The sequence below is a fragment of the Eretmochelys imbricata genome, chromosome 1, assembly GCF_965152235.1.
Source record: "Eretmochelys imbricata isolate rEreImb1 chromosome 1, rEreImb1.hap1, whole genome shotgun sequence".
NCBI classification, from domain to species: domain Eukaryota; kingdom Metazoa; phylum Chordata; order Testudines; family Cheloniidae; genus Eretmochelys; species Eretmochelys imbricata.
In genome coordinates, this window is record NC_135572.1 from 287,131,270 (window position 1) to 287,153,953 (window position 22,684).

The 22,684-nt window shown below is 40.7% G+C and overlaps 1 protein-coding gene across 1 annotated transcript in view; it reads right to left on the reverse strand.

Annotated features, from left to right (window-relative positions):
- The window catches only part of OTOGL (otogelin like), a 132,654-nt gene that overhangs the window by 91,805 nt on the left and 18,165 nt on the right, over positions 1 to 22,684 (reverse strand). The window contains exons 11-23 of the mRNA XM_077838230.1: positions 22,081 to 22,187; positions 19,895 to 20,020; positions 17,594 to 17,702; positions 17,281 to 17,327; positions 15,614 to 15,759; positions 14,802 to 14,925; positions 11,103 to 11,280; positions 7,311 to 7,435; positions 5,357 to 5,566; positions 4,604 to 4,769; positions 3,068 to 3,142; positions 1,948 to 1,997; positions 1,035 to 1,197 (exon numbers count right to left, since the gene is read on the reverse strand). Coding sequence (XP_077694356.1) covers positions 1,035 to 1,197; positions 1,948 to 1,997; positions 3,068 to 3,142; positions 4,604 to 4,769; positions 5,357 to 5,566; positions 7,311 to 7,435; positions 11,103 to 11,280; positions 14,802 to 14,925; positions 15,614 to 15,759; positions 17,281 to 17,327; positions 17,594 to 17,702; positions 19,895 to 20,020; positions 22,081 to 22,187 — 1,626 coding nt within the window. The remainder of the gene's footprint in view (positions 1 to 1,034; positions 1,198 to 1,947; positions 1,998 to 3,067; positions 3,143 to 4,603; positions 4,770 to 5,356; positions 5,567 to 7,310; positions 7,436 to 11,102; positions 11,281 to 14,801; positions 14,926 to 15,613; positions 15,760 to 17,280; positions 17,328 to 17,593; positions 17,703 to 19,894; positions 20,021 to 22,080; positions 22,188 to 22,684) is intronic.

Here is a 22,684-nt window from a genome sequence, read left to right on the forward strand (position 1 = left end):
CTATCTGACTTTGGACTAGAAAAGCAAATTGACCCCTGCATGCCTGAACAGTACAAGGAAATACAGAAACATAATTTCCCACTAATTATGCATTAAATATTAATTTATTTTCCATGCAACAAAGTGAATGCTTAATCTTTAACTAAATCAACCAAGATTTTAATGTTTATCATCACAGTTTCATCCAACACAATCTGAGATGGATTATGGTGATAAAAACAGGTAAACAGAGTCACATCATTTTATATCTGTAGTACACATATATCAACTGTATGTCAGTGTGGCAGATTTGGAACTGCCTGTACAATTAATACTGTATTGTGACCAGGATATTGTGATGTGTATTGCATCCGTATGTTGAGTTAATTCAATAGCATGATTTTCAAGAAATGCATCCAAGAAGGGGGGCAGGAGTGGATCTGGATATACATTTTGCACCAAACACTTGAGAGACAACGCAAGAACCATTTTCTTTGATGCTCTGGCTCAACCTCTTGCGGAGATCACCAGACAGATCCCCCAGAGGGTAAGACTGGCCTGCCTAGGGCTCTAGGGGAGGCAGAAATAAATGGAGACCTTTTGTTGTTTTAAAATCCTTTACTCTTATGTTATGCTTTGTTCCTATTGCTAAATAAATATATTTATTATATTAGCTTCCCAGTCAGACTAGTTAGGGTACACACAGCTGATGCACAGGGTCCTGTAGCCTGGGACCTGATCTAAGATTGGGAGAGCAGCAGGATTCTGTGAAGAAAAGATAAGGCATGAGGCCTAGCACCTGTGGGGGGGTGCACTCACAGAGATAACAGAAAGGGTCAGTGATACAGCTATTCAGGTAACCATGACAATCACTATTTTACATCCCAGGAAAAAGACAGCATGATAGATTCAAATGTTTGCAAGCAAAACAGAAGAAGGCAATTTACGAATTGACCTATCTGAAGAAAAAAACAAAGATAGTATGCAGGGGGTCCCTGTGGAGGAAAAGTATTCCTGTCCCTCTGGCTCTACTAAACACTCTGACTTACACTTACCCTGGGGGGCAGATACAACCACTTGCACATGGAGGTGATGGCACACAGGTGAAGTTCATGGCAAGGTTTGCACAGGAGATCTCACAGTTCACACCAGCTGCTGGTAAGCCAGGCACTGAATATCTGCAGTCATAGTAGATTTTTCCTTCAGGGCACGTGTGAACTTCAAATGTAAAATGCAAATTGAATGAGATCAGCTTCTCCTTTGCACTGAAAGTTTCTAATTCTTTTAGTTCACAATTTCTTTTTAAAAATATTGTAATTAATAAAATATACTATTTAAACTAAATGCGTTTTGTATGTGTTCAACTGCAGTTAAAGTGAAAATTTGCATTTTTGTTTATATTCTATGTAATTATTTCATTAAGAATATCTATTAACTAAGGTCCAAAATTGAAAACTTCAGTGCCTAAAGTTAGGCATCTAAAGCAAGGCACCAAGGACCTGCTCCACAGCCTATTATAGTCAATTACCAATCACTTCAGTGTGCTTTGAATCAGCCCTTAATAAAGTAGCTTGATTTTCAGAGGTGTTGAACACTCACAAATTCCAGCAGAAATCCAACTGAAATTTCACCTGCTCTGCACCTCTGAAAATCAGGTTTCTTCCCTTTAGATGTTTTAATATGGAATTTGGGGGGTTAATTTTAGGCACCCATGTTTGAAAATTGTGGCCTATGTCTTACAAGAGGTGCCTTTAAAAATTCTGCTTAAGTGACTTAGGAATACAAGTTGTATTGAAAGTCAGTTAGATCAAGATAAGTAACTCTAGACTGAAAAAATAATTGTCATAAATAGTGGTGATATTTAGCATCTGATGAGATGTATATGAATATAAAAAAGCAAATGAATGAATACTCGACAGCAAATATTTTTCCTGTGAAACTGTAAAATAAGACAAGAATATAAATCACCTGCAGTTGTAGCAGTTTCAGTGCATTTCATGGTTCCATTCAAACACTGGCTGGTGTAAAGAAAACAAACCATCTTTATTCCAGGAAAAAATAAATCACACAACTGCTGTTTACGTGAGAAAACAACTTAGCAATTATATAGCACTCAAAAACACTACCTAATTTAAACAATCTAAATCAAGAGGGAAATGATCATTAAACTTTAGGAATCTAAATCTGTCCACAATTCTGTGTGTAACTTATTTATATTGATTCAGGAACTGGGTGTCTCAGGGTATTGGTAATGTGATACAGGCCTACTGTGCATGTGCATAGGCCCCCATTTTTGAGAAATAACAGGAGACAACTGGGGTGGGGGGGACTAATCAGCACAACAGTGCAACACCACTCGCTTAAATTTGGCCTAGCCACCCCCCTGTCATGACGGAGCCAAACCTCAGCAGCATTGCGGCCTAGTGCGCTGGGTCACACCCCATTCACTGAAGTTTGGCGTGGCCACCTCTCTGTCATAATAGGGGGGAGGCCACACCCAACTGATCAGCCTAAACCCTGGGTCTCTCAACACCACTTATTGAAGTTTGCCAGCCACACCAAACCTGAGCAGAATGGGGCCAAGTGAGTGTGAAGCAAGTGGAGCTGGACAGCCAGGATCAGGAGGAGCCACCTGAGCTCAGAATGGGAGTGGAGGGCTGAGCCGGGGGGACACAGGGAAGAAAGGGCAACTTTGAGTGGCTAAGAAAATCCCAGAGGAGATGGGTGAGGTTGAGTTGTTGGCTGGCTGTGGGGTGACTGAGGAGTGTTGGGAGGGGCTGCAGGGTGAGATGGGTTGTGGCAAGTAGGGGGCAACGGGGCACGGTGAAGTTGGGGCGAGTGGCGAATATTGAGTGGTGGTGGGATGAATTGTTTCTTTGGGTTTATGAGTTCTTTATTAAGAATATATTAAATCCAGTTTCTTTCAAGATTTCCTTTTCCAACATTGAAATAAACACGGATCTTGAAGCAGTTAGGCCCTGATTCTGAATTAAGAACCACACAGGCATAGGGGTCTGTTCATACAATTCTACTAGCAGGATCAGGGCCTGAGTGAGTCAAAGATTAAACACTTAATACCAAAACCTACCAGGAGCCTGACTGCGTGGGCAGGATTTCCCCAGGCTGGAAGGTTCTGCCTTTGTAATAACAACGACAGCTAGATCTGTGAAAACAAAGCTTATGCATATGGGTATGAAAACTATATGAAATAGGATATAAGGATATTTACTCTTCAGATCCTAACTAAACACGCAGTTTAATTCTCTAACTGACCTGCTTATTTATATTTACAGTGCAAGCTTAACCTAAGGCAAAAATTAAGGGGTGAAATATTGGCCCTATTGAAGTCAATGTGTATTTTGCCATTGACTTCAATTGGGCCAGGATTTCACTCATATCCTGTAATGATCTTCAAATTACTTATTTGCTGTTTCTGTGTGTTGCAGCCTCACAGAAAGTAGCTTTTCTTCCTGGTTACAGGCTGAGTAAGGCAGGATGCAGCCTGACTTAGGAACATAGGAATTGCCACAGTGAATCAGACTCAAGTTTCATCTGGTGTAGTATCCTGTCAGACAGTGGCCAGAACCAGACACTTCAGAAGACAGTATAAGAGCCACTCAGAAAGCAGCTGTGGGGTAATCAGCTTCCCACATTGGTTTCTAATAGGTAGAGATTGGCTAAAACCAAAAGGTTTGCTGTCCTTTCCAAAACTGTTATTGTCATTAATTGTAACAACTCTGGATATTCTTGATAACCATATAAACTTCCAGTCCTTTTTTTGAATCTTATTAAGTTCTTGGCCTCAATGACTTCCTGTGGTAATGAGTTCCACAGTTAATTACATTCTGTGTGTGAAGGTACTTCTTTTTATTGATTGTGAACTTCCCACAATCAATAAAAAGAACTTTTAATTTAATTGAAGGTCTCCTTGGGCTTCTGTTATGTGTAATGGAGAACAGACGTTAAAGATCCACCTTCTCTATTATTTGATACACCTCTATCACATCGCCTCTCATTTGTCTCCTTTCTACTGTAAACAATCCCAATCTTTTCAATCTCTCTTCATATGAGAATTTTTCCATGACCTTGAACATTCTCATCGCTCTTCTCTGAACCACTTACAGATCTGCAAAATCTTTTTTTAAAACTGGGTGACCCCAGTACTGCAAACAGTATTCCAGGAGAGGCTACACCATTGATTTATATAAGGGCATTATGATAGCAAATAATATAAAACTATCTCTTTCCTTATGTATTCTAACATTTTGTAGCTTTTTTTGACTGCTGCTGTGCATTGAACAGAGGTCTTCAATGAGCTGTATACAGTGACACTGAGGTCTCTTTCTTGAGCTGATATAGTTAATTTAGAACCTTGTAAGGTGTACGTGTAGTTTAAATGTTTCCCTCCAATGTGCATTACTTTAAATTTTCTGACACTGAACCAGTAAATCACTTGTCTTGTTGGCCATCCGTCACCAATTACACTATCAGCAGCCAATAACTGGTTCAGTAATAGTGGTGGAGAAAGGGGAACACAAAATGAGATGCAAGAAAGAGTTCTATTTTTAAGTCTTGCTGCAAAGCGACAAACACGGTATATTCAAAACAATGTAATATGACTTACACTGGCACACAAAAGTTGATTGATTCTTCAAAGTATTTTCCATCAGGGCAATTGCATCCTTCAGCACAGTCGTCATTACAGACATGCGGGGCAGAAAGGGAAGAACAGGAGTGTCCGCAAAAAGAAGAGCACCGATGATACAGCATACCACTTCGGCACACTAGAGCTAAGGGGGAAACATCATCATCTTATGAGGTTGCAATAAATATACTGAGATACATTTATGACAGTGTGAGATAACACAGTAAGATGTACTGTCCCAAATTGCCACAGAGATGTGCTGGGGTTTAGTCACGTGATTCTCAGCTAAACCTCAGCCCAACTCTGATTTCAAGTGTGTTAGAAATTTCTTGGCTTCACTCATTTTGAGGCTTTAAATGATTAAACTCAGGATGCCTTTTTGTTAAGAAAAATCCTTGAAAAAGTCTGTGTGTTTCAAAGTATATTCAATATATTTCAGTTTCTAGGGGAGAGGAAGAATGATGCAGTGGTTAGGGTATTAGCCAATGATTTGAAAGATCTGGATTCAAGTCCCTGCTCTACCTTCCATATCACGCTGTGACCACTTTCCCCTTCTTCCAAAAAGTGACACCCTAGGCACTGCAGCTGCAGCTGCTGTGCATTATGTTTGTGTTTCAACATCCCAAAGCAGGATTCTAGCTTCTGATGCAAAGCAAAGATTTGTTCTATTTCAAAGAATTTCTCATCATTCCCCATTTCTAAAACTATTCTTCTTTTGCAAATGTTACTCACCGCAGTATGAAACATGAGCTCTGAAATCAATAGCAATTCCATGCTTGCCACAGATATAGGCATAGTGTGCAAGTGCATTACACAAACAGCTGCTTCCACATTTACAGGCATCAAAACGGCACAGCTGGTAGTATAATCCTGGACTGACGTATGGGTGACATGGAGCAAAAAGTTCTTGATTGATGATATCACAGTGGGATGCATAGCCAACTAAGGGAAGGCAACATTTTCTTTTTTGGCAGTACTCATGATAATATAGCAATCAAAAATAAATAGCAAAGAGTATCAACAACACACCAATTCATACAACTGTGCAATAAAAGCTTCTACATAAAGTAGTTCCATAAAATACTGTTATTTGTAACTGACGTAAATATTTCAGCAATGAACTTTGCTTCAATAAAAATACCTAACTAAATAAAAATCTATATTGAGCTGAAGGAAACATGTAAATGGAAACAGAACACATTTCAAAAGCGTAAAGAAAGTCATTGAGAGTTTTGGGAGGTTGCAATGGCCAAACTTTTCTTGACATGCAGGCTGGGCAGTTATTACAAATTGGAGCTTCGGGACACAAACGTTCCAAGACTACTGCTCTCTCCACATGCCACAAAGTGCTTCCTGGAGTTACTGACTTTTTGCTGGCCTTCCCATTGAAATTCTTATGTGGCACAAAATGCTCCATTATTTCTGCTTTGATGCTGAGCCTGTCTCATGCTTTCATTCATTTTATCTCATGGCATTAACAGAAACAGAGAGAAGCAGGTGACTGGATGCTTGGCTGTTACATGGTGGAATAGCTGCCACAGAAAAGACCACAGATGACCATTCCAACTGCATGGCTGAGACCTATGCCAGCCCACCACATGTGGCTTATTGCTGCACTTGGACCTCTTCTACAGTACTTTGATCCTTGGATTCCTAAAGATGACGATACTTGTCCTTTGAACTCAAATATGAAGGCTAAGAGCAAATCAAACTCAGATCTTTGTTGTCTCTTGCCACCAACCACACCTCTCCCTGACCCTTCCCACCTCTTAAACCCTCCTGTAGTCTGTCCTGGAGCTGCCAGGAAGGCTCAGCTCTCTGATAACAAGCTTCCTGTTTTCCAGCTACCACCTCCCCAGCCAGCCACATCAACACCACTGTCCTTCTGTGTGCTATACTAGATGGCATCCATCGCCAGCCACCACCGCTGCTCTGCATCATCCACCCATACCGCTTTCCTGTATGAAACAGGGGGTGGAACTTGACAGCAGAGGGAGGCAGGGCAATCTTTCAGGCAGGCCAGAGGAAGGGAGAGGGTATCTTGGGGGGAATTGGGGAGATGACTCTAAACAAAAGTCCTAAAGTGGCCCCCTTGCATTGGCCACAGATAACCACAGCACTCTAGAAAACTGCCCAGCCCTGAAGATATAAAACGCCTTAGGATTCACTAGCTTCCTAAAAGTTGAAGATTATTCTGGGATCAGTCCTGTAGTCTTTACTCAGGGCTCAATTCCATTGGTTTCAGTGGAGGTAAGGCCTGATTAAGGACTTGAAGATTATACCCAAAAACATTAAAAATACTAAATCCAAATTATATCTGGGGATAAGGCACAACCCCTGTGAGCTACACATGCGTATCAGAGAGGAGACCTAACAGCCTTCAAATTTGCAAAATATGCTTATATTTCTTAAAAGGAAACATAAGCACATCCAAAATTAAGTAATCACCTTTGCATATGCCAATAGTTATTTCAGTTTGTATATTAAGGACATTAAACACACCAAAGGAAAGGGTTTGCAAAAAAAAATAAAAAAAATCAGTGTGTGTCTAAAACTGAAGTTACACTAATACCCACAGATAATCTGTAAGGAACAATGACGTTCAGGCAGCATAGAGAGAACAAAATCCTGCTCTAGTAATGTGGTTAAGATAAATCTAAATCAAAATTCCAAAAGTGGACCATACCGTTTTGTTGATTAACATTGCAAGGATCAACCACAGGAACGTTGACAGGCGCAAAACAAGCTGAGGAAACCTTCCATGCATTGGCATGAAGCTGAGGGGTTCCTTCAATCATCCCTGCTGGAGAACTGAAGGGAGAAGGAAAGATAAAGCAAAAGATCAGCACTGCCTGGTAGAAGGGCTTCTCACACAGACTAGTTATTAATATTGTCTTTGCATTTGTTCAGATCTCTCTTGCACATCCATTGATTCCACACCACAGTGGAATTACCCTGTCTATGCACTTTGTTTGAGAATCTTTGTAAAGGAATGAAATGAACAGAACTCTCATGAAAACATTTTCCTTTACAACTGGCAAATACTACCTTTGAAAGTATAATGTCTATTCAGTGTGCCTGGTATAGGTACATAAACATTTTGGAAAGTTAAGTATACTTAATCAAGGCCTGTCCAGTGTTCTTTGCATTATTACAAACATTTATAACATCTTTGCCAACTCTGTCTTATAAATTCTTTATAACATTAAAACCAAGAAAACAAATATGAGAGATGAATCCTCTTTCGGGTTTCCTGCCTCCATTTGTCAGGCTTGCTCCAGCAAATAATAACAACCACTAACTCTTATTTAGCACTTTTCATCAGTAGATCTCTAAGTACATTACAAAAGGAGGGCAGTAGCATTATCCCCACTTTACAAATAGTGAAACTGAGTCACAGAGAGGTGAAGTGACTTGCCCAAGATCACCTCACAGGCCAGTAGAAGACCTGGGAATAGAACCAAAGTCTCCTAAGACCTGCTCTACCACTGGGCCACTTGCATGGATTTTGAACTAGAAAAAATCCAATGTATGGATTTTGAACCAGAAAAATCCAACACAGTACAAAAAGAATGACAATTTGAGAATATGGAATATAAATTTAGGGAGGGATTTTCAAAAGCATTCAGTGTTGGCCTGATTCCCTTTGAAGTCAGCTTTATTACTGACATCAAGGGAGACAAGTTTTGACAAAGTGGAGAGCTGTTAAAAAAATCTACCCTTAAAGTACACTTTTGTGGATTTCAACGGGAATTTGTTTATGTTTATGCCTGTCTTTAAAAAGAAAAACGTTGCATAACTGACCAATTTTATTATTAAATGCAAATCAAATCACTTTGTAAAAAAATGATCTTAAAAGGAAGGACAAAGTCCAGGTCTAAGTATAAAATGTGTAATATTCTTTTTCACAACATATTCAAAGGCATTAACTTTTTAAAATAAAAGTTTCTCTCATCAGCTCCTCAGCTGCTGGAGCAATCACATGGCCCATAGACTCTAGCCTGTGATAGCCAAGGTAACCCCAGGGCCCAAGCCCCAACCTAAGTAACAGACACTAACTGTTGTTGTGGACATGCATATAAACTTAAGCTGCTTCCTCTGAGAAAATGAATCAAAATGAGTCCTGCCGTCTCTACTGGCTCAGCAAGTCAAAGAACCTCAAACAAGAAGCAAATTCACCATTCAAACAAGCAGTCTCCACATTTTTTAGCCTTCATAAAGGTATAATAAAAGTCAGGTTCAGCTTCAGCTAATATTTTACTGATGCAAAAATGTCTAACCTCACTTCAACCCGAAGCAACTGCATTCATTTGGTGAGCCATGAGTGAGAGCAGAATTTGGCCACTGCTACAACTCACGTGTTTAGTGAAGTATCAAAAAGGCTGACAAATAGCCAGTTCTCAATGATGTTTTAATTTCGTATTCAATATGTCAAACAAATCTACTTTCTATAAAGAATTGTGATAGAGTTTGAAGGATTTTCAGGAAGGTATAGAACAGGGATCGGCAACCTTTGGCAAGTGGCCTGCTAGGGTAAGCCCCCTGGCGGGGCGGGCCAGTTTGTTTACCTGCCGCGTCAGCAGGTTCTGCTGATCGCAGCTCCCACAGGCCGCAGTTCGCCGGTCCAGGCCAATGGGGGCTGCAGGAAGCAGCAGCCAGCATATCCCTCGGCCTGTGCCGCTTCCCACAGCGCCCATTGGCCTGGAACAACAAACCACGACCAATGGGAGCCGCAATCAGCCGAACCTGCAGATGCGGCAGGTAAACAAACCAGCCCGGCCCGCCAGGGAGCTTACTCTGGTGGGCCACGGGCCAAAGGTTGCTGATCCCAGGTACAGAAGTAGGACTAAAGGAAAGAGGAAAGGATAACCTTTGTGATTAAGGATTCTTCTTGTTTAAAGTTGTGCCAATCCTAATAACATTTAAGGAAAGAAATCAAGCAATAAAGTGTTTGGAAATCAAGGGAGGATGGTAGCAGTATTGGATACTGCATTTTTCCTGGCTCTAATGCCCTGTGCTGATGGTTTGGATGCAAAGGAGCTACCAGGAAATACCAGGAATAACATGATTCAATACACAGATGACATGTTAATCTTCTTAAAAAGGAGGACGGCATACAGTGATTTACAGAGTAGTTTCTTGCCATGCCATGGTCAAGAAATAAGTCAGTATGGTCACAGAAAGGCTGTTTTCCTTTGTTAAAAAAAAATCCTATTTAATCCATAAATCAAATGAGAACAAAATGTTTTACAAAAAAAAAGTGAATCTGCAAAAGAGTGAATCTTATTTATTGGTAAGAGTATGCCAACTTCATCCCACCAACAGAGAGCCATGAAATGACTCAAGATCCCATCACCTGGACTTCTCACTACCTTCCTGGTGCTGCAACCCCAATACAACCAAGAAATAAAGAAATTGTTAATCCTTTTGTGCTGGTGTTTCCCAGTAAATCCGTTGCCAGCACTGGACTTCATGCAAGGAAATCTGACCTCCGGCGCCAAGGAGTTAAACAACGATACAAAACCTGACTTCTGTTAAATATTTGCTTTACTCAGTTTGGGAATGAATCATCTCTGTGTCCTCTGAAACCCCTGTAGTAATTCCTGTAGAGTGCTGTCACTAAATCTAGCAGAGAGGATAAAGATGCTGCTAAACTCAACCAAGCTGCTCAATGGATTTTTTCTGTTTGACTAATGATAAGTATGTTAACTAATATGCTCTCTGGCAAACATAACAGCGCGATCATGATCTTGGCAGACACAGATCTGACCTCTGCCAATTCAAATCACAGACAAGATGTCACAGACTAAAACAATCCCTTGATCAGTTCAGAGCCTACATTTTAAATACAAACTAGAGAAACACAATACAGCTATATTCTATATATTAAATGTATTCTGTATATTACATAAATCTCTAGTTGTTCTTTTTCTATGATTGCACTGTCATAAATAATCATTTACATTTATATATTGTCTTGCATCCAAGCATCGCAAAACACTTTGCAGACATTAGTGAGTTAAGCAATTTCACTGTGAAGTAGATAAATTATAATCACTATTTTACACATAATACAGTCCAGAGGTAAAATCCTCATCTCACTGAAGTCAAAGGGAGTTTTTCCATTCACTTCAATAGGGCAGAATTTCATATTAGGGATCCTGACTTCCAGGCTCCTTCTCTAATCACCAGATAACATTGTGTCTCTGTAAAACTGATGCATCTCATGGGCGGGGGATCACAAACACCTTGATTCTTAAGAACTTGACAGAAAAATAACCACCGCATAGGGTATTGAGTGAACCAATGTTAAAAAAGAAAGTAGCTGAGATTCTTGTAATTAAACTCAAGTGTTTTTGACTGATTGGTTTACCAGAATATGAAAGTGTTAGTGAAATGATCGTGTCAACTGGTTAAATTTATCTGAATATTTCACCTGTTATTAAATTCAATCTAGACATATATAAAACAAACTTACAGAAAATCATCTCTTAAGTTCCCATTAAAAGTTCCACATAGACCTAGTGTTCTTCTTTTCCAGCTGGTATTGACTTGTATATATAGTCTCTCCCCATCTTTAGCAAATTGAATCTTTAAACCAAATCTAGTTTTCAGCTGCACAAACAAAGAAGACAGGTTCCGAATTTCAATGTCCCCTGCACATAACAGAAAAAAAAATGTAAGTCATTTTTCCTTGGTTGAAATATTTCCATACAGAAACCAGCCCTATGGTTTTAAATGTTTCAACTTTAAAAACAAACAAAAAAACTTTGAAAAAGTATAGAAATGCAATTAATGGACGTACACAACCTCAGAACACTCCGAATATCCCTGCCCACCCTGCACCAAAACTAATGGAGACAACTGTGTACCACACTATGACAGGCCCAACTGTGGTTCACTACTCTGTGTCAGCAACTCTTCTCAGGCCTGACATACTCACTACGCCCAACTGACTATGGTTATAATCGGTATCTATAAGGTGTCATGTAATTTTCCATTGGAAAATTAATAACTCACTAATCATTAATATTCTTGTGCAATATATGTACGTGGTGTGCATTAAGAGTTATGGATATATGCTGTTTAAACCCTGCATGTCAGGTGGAGTGGGCAAACAGGTCTGCCCTAGACAAATGAATATGTATTTGCTTCTCTGACCAGCCCTGTTGTCAGGCAGAGACAAGGAAGGCACATTTACATATTAGTTAAACTAAACTATTAAGTGGAGGGAGGAGATAGCTTCCAGCAGAAAAGAAAAACTTTATCTGGGATATAAAGACAGGGGGCCTGAACCTTAAGTGATAAGCAACTGAATCAACAGATTGTATACAATATTACAGTATTATAAGTGTATCGAGTGAGGTGTTTTATGAAAGCCTATGACACACCAGCGATTAATAGCATTGTAAAATGTATGTATTAACACCATATAAGGAATTATGGATACTCATTGGTATTAAGCTTTACAGCCTATGTCGAAACAAAAGGAGAAACATGCCTCTCCCAGACAGGAGGGGAGGTCGCAGCTATTCACTTGTCTCCTATATAAATCAAGCATGGTGGAATCAAAACAATTGAAACCCCATTTACTTACAGGGGAGGGGAAGACCACAAGAAGGGAAGAATAGCATGAGGTCACCCTGCCTCTTGAAACAAGGTCATTGAATTTTGGAAGATATAAGCAAAGACAGGCGCCATCTCTGGCATCCACCACTAGATAGACAAGGGAACAGAGCTCTTGAAAGTTGATAGAGATGGGTCCTTCAACCAAAGGAGGGAGCGTTAAAGTTTCTGGGATCTGAATATAGGTGAGACACCTGCTTAGGCAGAGATCTTTCAACTAAGAAGACATAGAGAATCAGCATCTTGTACTTCTGTGGAAGATCATGACTTGGGGGAAAGTCAGCCAGCACTGGGAAGAAGGAAGACTGGTGAGAAAAATCATCTTGAACAAAGCCTGTACCTTGTTAGATTAGGTTTTAAACTTCTAGATGCGTGTTTTCACTTTTATTTGTTTGTATCCATATCTAAATGTATTTATTTTAGTTGGCATCACTTAACCGATGTCCTATTGTTACTAAATGTTTTATTTTCATTATAAACCTACTCTGTGTTGTGTTTGCAGGGAAGGATATATTTATTCCAGTGAAGTTAATAAGATTTAATGTGCTTTTGTCTCTTTAAAGGAGCAAACAAACCTTATTATTTCTCTGAGTTGTCCAGGAGAGGGCTGGACACTTCAGGGCACATGGTTTTGGAGAAATTCAGGAATGGGAGTGCATTGGGGTCACCTTGCTGGTTGTAACCAAGGCTGGTGGAAGGCAGAGTGTGGCGGCAGACAGACTGCTGAGGTCAGAAGTGCTGAACCAAGGCTGTCTAGCACACACACACACACACACACACACACACACAGGGTGTGACCTGCATGTTTGTAGGCTAGCTGTGAGCCTTCCAGGCTGGGAGCTACAGCAGCAAAACATTTTAAAGCACCCAGGGCTGCAGAGCACATGGTGACACAACCCCTAACTGGCTTGGATTGCACCCCCAAACCCTGTGACAACCATCTTCAACATTGACAAAATGAACCCAATGCCACAACTACAGTGTACCATAATCAGCATAAAAATGTATGCATCACCTTCCTGTACATGTCAGCTACTAGACCAGAGACCATTCTCCCTTCTTTGACAAGACAGCAACAACATCATCATGCCCCTGGTGAGAACAACAACAGTTCCACTGAGGACAGAGTTAAGGGAGAGTATGGATCTATTCCAGTATCTGCCAAAGACTCCCTGTGTGACTTTGGGCAAATCACTCAATCTCTGTACCTCAGCTTTCTCATCTGCAAAATGGGAATAGTACAACTTTCTTGATTCACAGGGGTGTTGTGAGATTAATTAACAGAGGTTTGTTAGGTGCATTGCAGTCTTTATACAGAATATGCTACCTAATAACTTTATTATTAATTATTATTATTACAACATTTCATATACAAACAAAAGCCCGATCCAAGACCCAGTCCACCTTCCTAATAAAACCCCTATAGTGGGCAATGGAAATTTTACAATCATTGTATCCAATTATTATCCATAGTGGTTGGGCTCCCTGCAGTTGCAGACATCTTAAACGCAGTATACCTTTGCAGCTAATTTACATAACATTATTTTGCATAACTGCAGTGAAAATGGTTTAAGATGCCTACAGCTTCAGACAAAACACTTCAGTATATAAGACTTTAAAATGTTCCTAGCTGATAGCCAAAACACCCAGCTATCCAGGGTTTAATAATATATCCTGGCTGTAATACCAAGATATTTGTCATAGACAAATATGTACCTTACAAGGATGTTCCACAAGGTAGTGAGGCTAAAAAGGTAGAGCTTCTTAACTACATTGCCAAACTTTCCTGTGCTTAAGCTTTAATGTTTTGGGGTGGATTTTTTTTATGCATCATCTTGACTTTTGAATTCCTTGCCTCATATATTTGTCTTTGATAATTAAAATATTCTGCTGAGGGGTTTCCTCCCGAACCAACTAACTTACTTATACATATTCACAAACATCTTAACAAGTTTGTCTGAGAAGTGGACATAATCAGATGCTAGCTTCAACCTTAACTTCCGAGACACTAGAATCTCACTAGTTAATCCTCAGAACAACTCTCCGAGGCAGGTAAATATTATTTCACAGTTTTAAAAGTGGGGAAATTGAGACAGAAAGGTGAACTAACTTTTCCAATGTCACACAGCAAATTAGTATCAGAGTCAACAGAGTATCAGAGCATTCTTAGCTCTCAAACCGATGCAGATGCCATTAAACCAAATTGTGCCTCATTTGCATTTTGGCTTGCAACATGTTCCAAGAAACTTTAATTAAGAAGGACCATCCCTTCAGCATCAAGACAATCCTGCAAAAAAATCAGAATGGCTGACATCTGTAGGTGTCCTTGGGAGTATAACACAGGGATTCTCCACCCCTACATAAAGTATTTCTAAAGTATACACAGCATTCCATAGGTTATTAAAATTAAGAAGGTTAAGTCTTTTAACAGTAGTTAGCACCTTTCATGGTTTGGGTCTCCCAAGGAATTATTTACTTGTACAAAAGTATAATAAAAAGCATTAGAAAATATGAAGGCAAGAATGTGAACTCTAATCCATGTTTTTCTTACCATTGAAGTTAAAACCCTGGCTAGGGCCAAACTGGATTTCACCATCCCTGGTAAGAGTCACTTGTTTACTCCTATCATCTTCAAGAACTAGTGTTACAGACTGGATGCAGGCATGGTCGAGATTCTGAGTGAAAATGAATTTTATCAACAGACAGAAAGATACAAAGAGTGTTTTATTAACACTGAATTAAATATCAGTTTGTTCATCCAAAAGTATGTTAAAATACTGTCAAGTATTTGACTTTTTCAAAAAGAATGAAATGAAAAGTTGAGGTTGCTCTTAACTCAGACCAATAACATATCCTGAACTCTTCAGCCACAAACTGATATTGATGGGTGTTCTAATATTTTTGTGGATTTTTTAAACATACTGTTCCAAGGAATGTGATATCCTATAAAATAACCACTAAGTGTCTCAGGCTGCTAAGAAATCTCTTTTACCTGTCTGGCAGTATATTAAACCTATCAGTCCTGTCAGTAAAACTGTTTTTCTGTCTAAGACACCTGCTCAGGCTGTAACCAAATATGTAGATACCTGTGTAATCATGCATGAATGAAAAGGTCTGTTGACTTAATCCCAGAAAAGCAGCAATTAATTTTACAAAGGCCAACAGCAGTAATTGAAATAAAACACAGATCATGATCAAACTATATTTAGCTCCTCAATGTAAAAAGCAGAAAAACTGTTTCAATTTTATTTCTGACATTATTACTACTAAGCGTGCCTGGTTAATTTACTTTGGCTGGCTACTTAAGATTACCTGAAATTTGTATGTACCCATTTATCATCTCAAATTCAAGTGTGACCTTACCTGACCACATGGAGCTTTCTGTAAAGTGATTGTGAATTTGTCTTTCCCAGTGCCTTTTACCAGAATGTACTGACAAATCCCAAGAAAGGTATAATGACGACCATCAAACGTTGTGAAGTGAGAATCACCTACGATGGTGCACTCAGCTTGAGAGAAAGAATAACATTCAATAAATAGGAATGTTCATTTGCACATAGCATATCATATCATAGCCATATCATAGAGTCAGAGATGGAAAAGAGGCAATGCAGGAATATTTCCCTACCATATATTCTCAAGCACATTATCCAGCCTAGTTTAAATCTATCTAGCCATCATGATGTTTGGTGCCACATTTAATACATGTGAAGTATCACATCTTACATCTTATCCTTCCACCGGGAGCTCCATAGTCTAGAGACAGTTGCCTGGAAAGCTCTGTCCCACTTTCATGAATTTGACCTCCTGATTTTGAGTCTTATCATTTCTATGAAATGTAACTGTCAAGGGAGATCTTGGTCCCTGAGGTACAGGAGTTATTGAATAGGTGTTGAATAACTTTGTCCAAAGCAATGGAGGCCTTAGAAATGAGGCCTATATTAAAATTAACCTGTTGTTCTATGCAGATTAAGCTGAGCACCAGGATGATGTGCTCTTATCACTGTTTGTATTATGATAATATCTAGACGCTGCAATCAGGGACCCATTGTGCTAGGCACTGTACAAGCACAATAGAGAGATGGTGCCTGCCCTAAAGAACATGAAGTCTAAGACAAGAAACAACAGTTGCATACATCAAAAAGATTGGGGGAAGCACAAGGTAACAGTAGAATGATATGGTCAGATAATCAGTACACCAGCGGTCTAATCACTGCTCTCTGCATCCATTTCTTTAATCTCTCCTGTTTTCTTATTATCATCCCAAACTCCTAAAGCATATCTGTTTCTGTTATCTTTTGCGGCTTCTGGGCCACTTATTTGGTACAGAATCATAGGACTGGAAGGGACCTCAAGAGGTCATCTAATACAGTCCTCTGCACTCATAGCATTACTAAGTATTATCTAGACCATCCCTGGCAGGTGTGTGTCTAACCTGCTCTTAAAAATCCCTAATGATGGAGTTTCCACAACCTTTCTACACAATTTATTCCAGTGCTTAACCACCCTGACAGTTGGGAAGTTTTTCCAATTTCCAACCTAAACCACCCTTGCTGCAATTTAAGCCCATTGCTTCTTGTCCTATCCCCAGAGGTTAAGGAGAACAATTTTTCTCACTCCTCCTTGTAACAACCTTTTATGTACTTGAAAACTGTTATGTCCCCTCTCAGTCTTCTCTTCTCCAGACTAAACAAACCCAATTATTTCAATCTTCCCGCATAGGTCATGTTTTCTAGACCTTTAATCATTTTTGTTGCTCTTCTCTGGACTCTCTCCAATTTGTCCACATCTTTCCTGAAATGTGGCACCCAAAACTGGACACAGGACTCCAGTTGAAGCCTAATCAGTGCGGAGTAAAGTGGAAGAATTACTTGTCATGTCTTGATTACAACACTCCTACAACCCAGAATGCTGTTTGCTTTTTTTGCAAGTGTAACACTGTTGACTCATATTTAGCTTGTGATCCACTATGAGCCTCAGATTGCTGGTGATCCTTATACTGGTGATAGGAATCATTAAAATGCAGTTACCTGGACAGTCATGTTCAGTGCAGTTCCAAACGCCACCAGTACAAGTACTAAATAAAGCACAAAACACAGAACATGCTTTTTGTTCAGGTTTTTTAAAAAAATTGATTTTCTAAGTCTTAAGACATGTCACAAATTCATACTTCATTTAGGATACATTTTCTCTGTATTCTAGTTAGATACAGAACACAGATTGTAGATACAGATATAGAATAGCCTTGAAAAATGTAGTGTAACTTGGTAAACATCATACAATGAATTAAATATAGGCAAGCGGATACATGAAAGTGGAAATTGTGGATTAGAGGTTACATACCAGTGACTGCATTCTTGTTCAATTTTTGAGCCTACAGAGAAGGCTTTCCCGTGATAAATACAAGGACAATTTGACACAGAGATACAAGTTCCATTGTTCATAACGAGACCTATTTTTGTTTAAAAAAAATAATAAAATAAAAGACTGAAAACAAGATAGGAATATTGGGGCTCTGCTGCTCACTCCGTATGTTCACTTGGTCACAGGGACACCATTTTCATGATATTTCAGTGGGTGGTTTTATCCCAGCAGTGCCCGTCTCCTCTCCATGACCCCCATTGTGCAGATGGGGAACTGAGGCAAAGCAGGCCATTCACCCAGTTTTAAGTCAGACAGTCCAGATTCTAAATGGTTTGTCCCCTATCCAGTACTGAGACAAAACCAGACATGATTTTATCTGGTATCATGGATGCAGGGCGTCATTTTGAAGAGTGTGCCACACCATCCCTACCCTCATCCCACCATTCCATGCATGCACAGTTGTGCCAGTGGGGGCAGGGTGGCTCACCCTTTAAAATGGTGTCCTCTACATCAGTGGTTCTCAACCAGAGGTTCAGGGCCCCCTAGGGGGCCGCGAGCAGATTTCAAGGGGTCCGTCAAAATAAACCAGAGAGCAGGGCTGGCATTAGACTCACAGGTGCCCAGGGCAGAAAGCTGAAGCCAAGTCCTGCTGCCTGGGGCTGAAGCCCAAGCCGAGCAACTTAACTTTGCAGGGCCCCCTGGGACCCTGGGCAATTGTCCTGCTTGCTATCCCCCAGAACCAGCCCTGTCTTTTAATCTACTGGATATGCAGAAAAACAGTTGTTGTGACATAGATAGGCTGTGAAGTTTTTATAGCATGGCGGGGGGGGGACTCAGAAAGAAAAATGTTGAGAATCACTGCTCTACATGGTGTGACCTCACATGCACAGCATACCAGTGGGGACAGAATCAAAAAGGTGGCAGGACCATGCTGTTCCTGGATGTGCTGGAATGCGTGAGTTGCCATCCTAACTGAGCTACAGAGAGACTAAGGGCATATCTACACTTACCATGGATCGATGCTGGGTTACCCAGGGGGTCACCAAGTGAAGACCCGCTAAATCGACTGCCGATCACTCTCCCGGCAACTCCAGTACTCCACCAGAACGAGAAGCATAAGGTAAGTCGATGGGAGAGTTTCTCCCATCGACCCAGCATGGTATAGACACTGCAATAAGTCAACCTAAGCTAAATTGACTCCAGCTATGTTATTCACATAGCTGTTATTCACATAGCTGGAGTTGCGTAACTTAGGTCAACTTAATCCTGTAGTGTAGACCTGCCCTAAGTGACTCGCCCAAGGTCACACAGGATGTCCATTGTACAGCAGGGAATTGAACCTGAATCTCCCACATCCCAGACCAGTGCCTCAATGCTGGGCCAATCTTGTGCTTCACTGATCACTCTGCAGCATGAAAGTTCAATTCAGTGAAAGGGTGAAATCAGTGTTTAATTTGTGCCAGGGATGAGTCCTGACACTTCTAAGCTTGGCAGTTCAAAGCTCTGGCACCTCAGGGCTTGCTGCATCAGTTAGGAATGTAAAAAAATTGTTTGAGCCCTGGCACCTAATTGCTTGAGCCCCAGCACCTCTTTCATTATAAATTAAGCACTGAATTAAATTCATCCCAAAGCAAGGTGCCCACTCAAGATGCACCACTTACTGGTTTAAAGGGGCTTACCAGGGGGGCTTTGTGGTTGAGGGCTTTGAACAGGTCTTTTGAAGCAGCTTGAATTTCACCCTGAATGTGCATGTACAATACCCGCAATGATCCCATAGAACCATACAAGTTTGAAATGGAAGACTAGTGGGGGGTCACATAGTCCACAGCCTTGCCATGGCAGGGCTGTTCCCAACAGTCCAACATCGTGTCTTTTGTTGAGTCTAGCTTTAAGGAGGATAATCTTCCTGAACACAGCATAAAATATCTGTACTATTTAGAAAACTCAAAACAATTAGGAAAAATTCAGATACGCTAGTTAAAACTCATGTAACTTTTATATTTGCATAGCTCACCCAAGAGATCACCCAAGTTTTAACTGATATGGTCTGATTCATAGTTGCACTGTATTTTGAAAAATATAATAATTCAACCAATGCATAAAACATTAGCAGGAGGAAAGAAAGTATGGATATATTAAAAACTAAAATAGAAGCTTATGTTTGTAAAATATAATTTTTTTCTGATTTTTAATTTTAAGCATGCAGTCTATGACACTATAGTTGTGTTATCAGGCATTAGTTTAATGTTAATATGCCGTGTGACAATATTAGATACTTACCATCTGGACAGTAACAGCCATCTAAGCAATGGAGGTTGCTGCCAAGACAATCCTTTTCAAATGTGCAGGTTGGGGGGCAGCAACTAATGCAATCCCGATGGACAAAACTGTCTTCACACTTTTCAGCTAAAACATGTACAAGTTACGCGGGACATTAGTGCATTATGCTTCCTTTATAAGTTAGAAAACCTTCATCAGTAATTTGGTTTTTTTTGAAACGCAATACATCTCACCAAATAAATAGTTATGCAATTTTCCTGGTATAATTATTGTTACATAAATCTACTTTTAAAAGTCCCTTAACACCTCTCCAGTCATAAGGGGGGAGGGAAATTAAGTGGGGGCTTATAGAATGCTGTAATAAACCATAAATCCAGTGTCTCTATTCTATTTTCCCCTTTGACTGGAGAGTGCTTAATGGGCCACTTCACTTTCAATGGTCCCCTGAAATATGTCTTTACTACTTATGCTACACAATCTGTTCCACCTTGTACTTAGCTATTATACTCTGGGTACATTTCCCAGACCTGAAGCAGAGCTCTGTGTAGCTCGAAAGCTTGTCTCTCTGACCAACAGAAGTTGGTCCAGTAAAAATATTACCTCACCCACCTTGTCTGTCTAATATACTGGGACCATCATGGCCAAAGCAACACTGCATATGTTAGAATATAACATTTTTTAAAATATTAAATCTGCTTTAGTAATAATTGGAAACAAAACTATCTCCAACTCAATGGAATACAATTGTACCTAACATTAAAAAAGCAACTACAGACTTGAAACTACAGCTTATTCACCAAAAGACACATTTCCAAATATAGTGGTCCCCTCACAGACCATGGGTGTAGTTTGGAGGGGTGCAGGAGGGGCACTGCACCCCCAAACAAAGGTGAGGTGTGGGGGGGTCACATGGAATCATGTGCCATTCCCCCCCCCCCCCCCGCAATATCCACAAGTGCCAAGCTGCCCTGCAGGGCTTGCTCTGCTCGGCCTACAGGGGGACGGGGCTCTGTCCTTCCCACACTGAGCCTCCCACAATGGTAGGCCAAGCAGAGCAATCCAGGCAGCTGGGCCAGGGTGGGGAGCGGTTGCTACCTCGGCAGCTGGATGTTGCCCTCCTGGGTCATAGTGCCCATCTGTTTCCTGTACAAGAGTGAGTGCCTAAATGGAGCAGTGCAAGGAGGGTAGGGTGCGGCTTAGGGGAAGGCAGTGGGGAGAAGAGACAGTGGGGAAGGGGGGGAATAGGGCAGGGGAAGAGAAAGGGATGGGGGAGGGGATGGGGCAGGGAAGTGGGGTGTGATGTGGAATAGAAGGGGATATGGGAATGGTGGGGGGGAGCAGGAGCCAGCATGTGGTGTCCCCTCAGTAGCAACAGCAGCCCTAGCAGGGAGGCACCAGAGTTGCCACATCACTGCAGCAGCCGTGGCCGTAGCTCCCATGCTCAGGTCCCCACAGCAGACAGCAGCATCTGGGGCTCCTCCATTAAGCCAGCCCGTCTCGTCCCATCCCCACCACCACCGGCAGGCCAGGTACCACTCCAGGCAGGGAGATAGATCCAGTGAGCCAAGGGAACTGGCTTTAGTGTGCACGTGTGCATGTGTGTCTGGCTTTGCCCCGCTTCCCCCAAACATAGCAGTCAAACTACACCTATGACACAGACTAATGGTAATGGGTCTCAGAAATATACTGACTGCTGTTCGAAATCCACAGCATTACTTCATGTTTTGGGGGTGCTCCTTTACCAAAATCTCTGGTATGAGGTGGGTTGAAGGACCAATTTTATATTGGATGCTAAGTTGGAGCCCTCCTCATGTTTTGGACTTGGATATATTCCTGATACCTGAAGGTTACCTAGTGGCATGGCTCCAATATGCAGCTTTGGTCACTAAAATAATTAATCCTGCAAAAATGGAACAGTCTATCCCTACCAAATGTCGATGCCTGGCTCAGTGATAAGGCTGACCTCGCAGCTAACGAACAACTGGCATTCTGAAAAATTCAAAGCAATTTGGGCATGTTAGAGGTCCCTGATTAAGGTTGACCCTGAAGATAGATAGATATCTTCCCCATCCCTCCTTTTATCTTAATTCTCTTTGCTTACTTTGTATTTTATGTTGAATCTGCTATTTTGGTGTATTTGGAAAAATTAATAAAACATTATAAATATAAAAAAAGTTGATACTTACTACAGGCAGGAAAATCCTCCCTCCATTCCCGCACGGGGTAGCCTGCATGTGAGCATGCTCTAGCATACTCTGTCACTGCTCGGCAGTAAGTTTCATCATCATCCGCTCTGAAGCAGTAAAATAATCCTGTGATCACTAAATCCTACATTTAATACTCATATAAATATTTGCTATGCGACATTGCAGAACTCTCCACAGAGTTGGCCTTGCACAGTTTAAAGGGGTTACGATTTTTGAGACTTTAAATAGCATCACTTAAAAAAGAAACTAGAGATACTGATTATGCTTTTGCATTTTTTATCGTTTGACACAACAAAAGATTTTTGCTTTATTTTAATGTTACAACAAAGAATGAGTAACATTTATTACAAAAGATTAGCAATGCTCATTAACAGAAACAATTTGGGAGAGGAAGGGTGGTCTTGTGATGAAGGCAATGGCCTGCAATTCTGGATATCTGGGTCTTACTCCTGGCTTTGTCACAGACTTTTGTGTGACCTTGGTCAAAGTCACTCTCTGTACCTCACTTCCCTATCTGCAAAATGGGGATAATATTCCCTCCCTCATCAGGTTGCTCAAAGGACACATTCATTAATATTTGGGT